Below are 4,384 nucleotides of genomic sequence, written 5' to 3'. Positions count from 1 at the left end.
AATAATTGAAACGAGATAAAACTGAAATCGAGATAAACTGAAAGCGGAATAAAAATAAATTGCAGTAAAAGTAAAATAGGGGGGTTTTGAGATTGATTTGATTTAACAACTACTGAAAGCAATTAAACAAGGAGATAATTAAAATAAAGATGAAATCAATATGAGAAAAGTCTAGTTGAAGAGATGGATCCACTTTGGTTGTTCGGATTGATCATTGAAACTTCTGTTCCTTAGGTTGATTCAATAGATTAGTTATGGAGATGGAAGACGCTTCTCACCACCATGTCTCTCCTTATAATTAAACCAATTAGGGAATGTCCTCTAATTAATTACTAATTAACAAATTGCCAAGGAACGTCCTTGGGCCTTAGGCATCAAACAATTGTTAATTGCATGAAGAAAGAGAGAGATCCAATCCTAACTACTCAAACGCATGAGATGTTGCTAGATCATACAATTCCTTAGTTATTACACTAAGTGTTCTTGTGTTTGAATAATTTCAGCAATTACGGACTAAAAATTATCCAAACTAACAATTAATTACCTTGCAATCAAGAATCAAGTCGCCAATTTGATCAAAACAACAAAGTAATAATAGAAATCAAGCATGAACTGTATGAATATTGAATAACCAAAAGACAAACAATATGTGTTCAGATCTCACAATCCTTTAAACAACCTTAGTTTCAACCAATCTTCAACTAGAGTAACACTACAACATATTACATCTCTAGTTACGATACATAGCTACAAAAAAAATCATTGTGGCTAATATATTTATTTTATTACGGCTAAAAACCTATTGTGGCTAATTTAAACTATTTAGTAACAAAAATGCAACAATTATAACTAATATGTATTTTTTGTTTTATTTTATATATAATGTAACTATTTGTTGACTATTTGCCACAATTAATTTTAGCTACAAAGTAATATCATAGCTAATAGATATAATAGCTATAAATTTAATTTTTTTGTAACAATTACTACCATTGTAGTCACAACACATTAATATTATAGGTAATAATTTTAATAGCCACAAAGCTAATATGATTGTAGTAATAATTATTTTATTAACTACAGTTTATTAGTCATTACAAAAAATTTGTGGCAGAAACATAAAAATATTAGTCATGTAATTATGTTTGTCATAACTATTACTAAATCATTAACCATAACATCGTAGCTAAATGAATTGTATGAGTACTATGATATTTTAGTTATAATTATCAAAGAGTCATGGAATTAGCTATCAAATTAGCCACAATTATATAACTACGATAGAATACTATAACTAATAAAATAATTTGGAGAATTACTCTGAGGTCCTCTAGGTATTATATATTGGTTTATCAAGTTCAAAAAATATGCTTAGAGGTTCTAAAAAATTTCATATAATATGTTTTTTTTTTTGTCTCTCAATCAATTTTTCTTCTATTGTCTATTTGTATAGATAGAAAAGTTATTGAGAATTATTTTCTAACTTTAAAAGTTACATATTAATGAATCAATTTTAGTTGAAGGATGCTTTTAAATTATGGTAATCTGTGTCAAAATATATCCTTGGACGAAACAAGTGCACTTATAGTTTAAGAACTGATAATTTATTTTTAATCAACATGGTTTGAGTAGCGACCACAAAAGATACACAAGAATTGAGCACTTGCATTATCTTTTAATTTTTCATTCTCAAACTGATTGTTATTTTATAGAGTTAATTTTGCTATTTGGAAATCACAAGATACATATATTAAGAATTTTATGTATACATATTTTCAGCACATAAAACAATTAGATAATAGTGTTGGAAACTTTTTGTAGAATCATTTTTCAAGAATCAAACGATTAGTCTTAGCACATAAAAAATATTAAAATGCCAGTTTAAAAAAATTCAAACATCATGAATATTTCATTAAAAAGAATTACTAATTACTGAACATAATTACTAATCGGTAACCAAAAAACCAAAATTCTTTATCCACAATATATAAATTAAATTTATACCAAAATTATTCCAAATTTTTAACCAACGATTTAACACCTTTAGGGTCTTATTCCATCAAAAAACACAATTATGCCAAATTTGGCACACTTAAAAATTTTTTTTTTTTACATACTTGAATTTTGTTTACCTACATATTTGTATTTTGCGTATAAATTAATTTTGAAGTTTTTTTTTTGAAAATAAATTTATTTTGATGTTAAAAATACAACTCTACAAAGGTGTGGTCATGATTTTTTTCTTTTAAAAAAAAATTCATAGCTTTGATTTTGAATTTGCTTAAACAAATTAAAATTATTTTATTTTGCTTATTTAATTAAAAATATAAAATATTTTAATTACAAAAAAGTAAAAATAAATAATATTATATTAATTAATAAAGGGAACCCTATCAATTAGTGTATATTTTTGGCTTGGGGGGAATGAAAACCTTAAAATTAAAAATTCCCTCCCTACAGCCGCTACTGTTACCGCTACGAATTCTAATTTTCATTCTCACTCATGATTCATTCAGTTTTCAATTTATGTCCACTATCAAAAGGAGAAGCTCCTACTATCAAATCCAATCAGGTACATTCAAAATTACAAAAGCCTTAAAATTAATGTTTCATTGTAATTGTTCTAGGTTAAACACGTGAAAGGCATCTGATATTTACTTTTCATTCGTTTTTCATCTGTTAAAAAGCTTTGATTCACTATTTTTATATTAATTTATCCTCTATGTGTAATATTCAATTTTTTCCATGAAGCAGAAGCAAACATCATGGCTCGACGATGCAAGTTGCGGAAAGGGAATTCCATCAATATTAACTTTGAAAATGAGACTGAAAATAATGTTAACCAGAACTTTCAAGAAACTCAAGAGTTACACCAAAATCAGACTTCAAATTTTCAAGGTAAATAATATTTATGTGATTTATAAATTTTAAGTTGTTTTCATAAATAATTAGATGGCTAACTTCAATTTTTTTTTAGGGAATACTAGTCAGAAGACAATGAGGTATCATTATGAAGGCCATTTTATATTTTCACCAAATAGAATATATGAAAATGGTAGGTTCATGGAGAAACCTAATTTTGATGTTGATTTCATCTCATTTTTTGATATATTGGATGACTTGAAAAAGGATTGTGGATTTGATGTTATAAAAGGAGATAAATTTTATTACTTGAAGGCTGATATAGCTCTTAGTGATCTTGATGCATTGATAGAGGTTAAAGATGATACAGATGTGAAAAATATGATGGATAGTTATAAGAAGTTCCCTTCGAAACCCATTGATATATACACTCTATTTCGAGATTATGATATTTTACCAAATGGACTTGGTGACGAGCTACCCGCAGTTACCGTTGATCACACTTCTAATCAACTTCAAAATCCAAATGCAACTGCAGCAACAGGTTTACTCATTTAATTTTATTTAAACAATTGATTATGTTTACTTGTTCTATGTACAGAAATTCTTGTTATTATATGATTATTGTTTTACTTTTGTTTTGAAATAGGTTCCAATACAATTAAAAGAAAAACTAGAGGACCAAACGATGCTTGAAAATCACACAATTGGAGAATGGGTAAAAATTGCCAGTAGAATTTGATGAAGATGATCAAGCTATTGGTGATAATGCTACTGTATTTGTTTGGTTTTTAGGACAAACTATGAGAAGTGTGTCGTGTTGTCCATTGCAAGTGAAACAATGGAATAAGATTACCGATGATAAGCTCGACCATATTGGTACGAAAATTTATATTAAATTACATCCATTATAAAATGATTATAAGTTTTTTAGTTCTATTAAGTATCATAATCTTTGTTTCTTACTTCTATGCTAAAAGGAAAAGTTCACTTTTGAGTATTCTGATGAAGAAAGGGAGCAATTTTCGGTCATATGAATGCATTATATAGGTATTATAGGCATAAGTTGAAGAAGAAGTACTTTGATTCAAAGGCAACTTATTCACTTCGTCTATATGGATGTAAAAGATTGGAAGTATTTGGTTAATCTTTGGACAGAAAATGCATTTCAGGTATTAAAAATTCGTGTAAAATTTAATAATTTATTTTATATGAATTCAGTTTCTGTTAGCTAATATAAATTCTGAAAATTTTTCATTGTTTTTCTTTAGGAGAGAAGCAACAAAAATAAGACAAATAGATGCAAGCGTTCCATGCCCCCATACACGGGGACAAAAAGCTTTGCTCGGCTGAGAGATCATATGGTATGAGTTTGTTTTTATTTTATTAGTATTAAAGTGTTTTTTATTAATTAAATGATACATAAATAATCCCTTTTTACTGCTATCGTTTTGTGGACTATGGCTAGAAAGAAACAAAATAGTATTTGATAATTCTAGTTTAGAGCTTGAGAAAGTTTATG

At 27.2% G+C, this 4,384-nt stretch overlaps 1 protein-coding gene across 1 annotated transcript; it reads left to right on the top strand.

Moving 5' to 3' along the window:
- Nucleotides 1–2,602: 2,602 nt before the first annotated feature.
- LOC122725056 lies at nt 2,603–3,645 on the top strand. Its single transcript, XM_043961487.1, has 3 exons — nt 2,603–2,898; nt 2,978–3,406; nt 3,512–3,645. The coding sequence occupies exons 1-3, from the start codon at nt 2,766–2,768 to the stop codon at nt 3,556–3,558; spliced, it is 609 nt and encodes a 202-aa protein (XP_043817422.1). The 5' UTR covers nt 2,603–2,765; the 3' UTR covers nt 3,559–3,645.
- The last annotated feature ends 739 nt before the right edge of the window (nt 3,646–4,384 follow it).

Source organism: Manihot esculenta, chromosome 11 (genome assembly GCF_001659605.2).
Source record: "Manihot esculenta cultivar AM560-2 chromosome 11, M.esculenta_v8, whole genome shotgun sequence".
NCBI lineage: Eukaryota > Viridiplantae > Streptophyta > Magnoliopsida > Malpighiales > Euphorbiaceae > Manihot > Manihot esculenta.
This window is presented reverse-complemented; position numbering and strand designations above follow the sequence as displayed.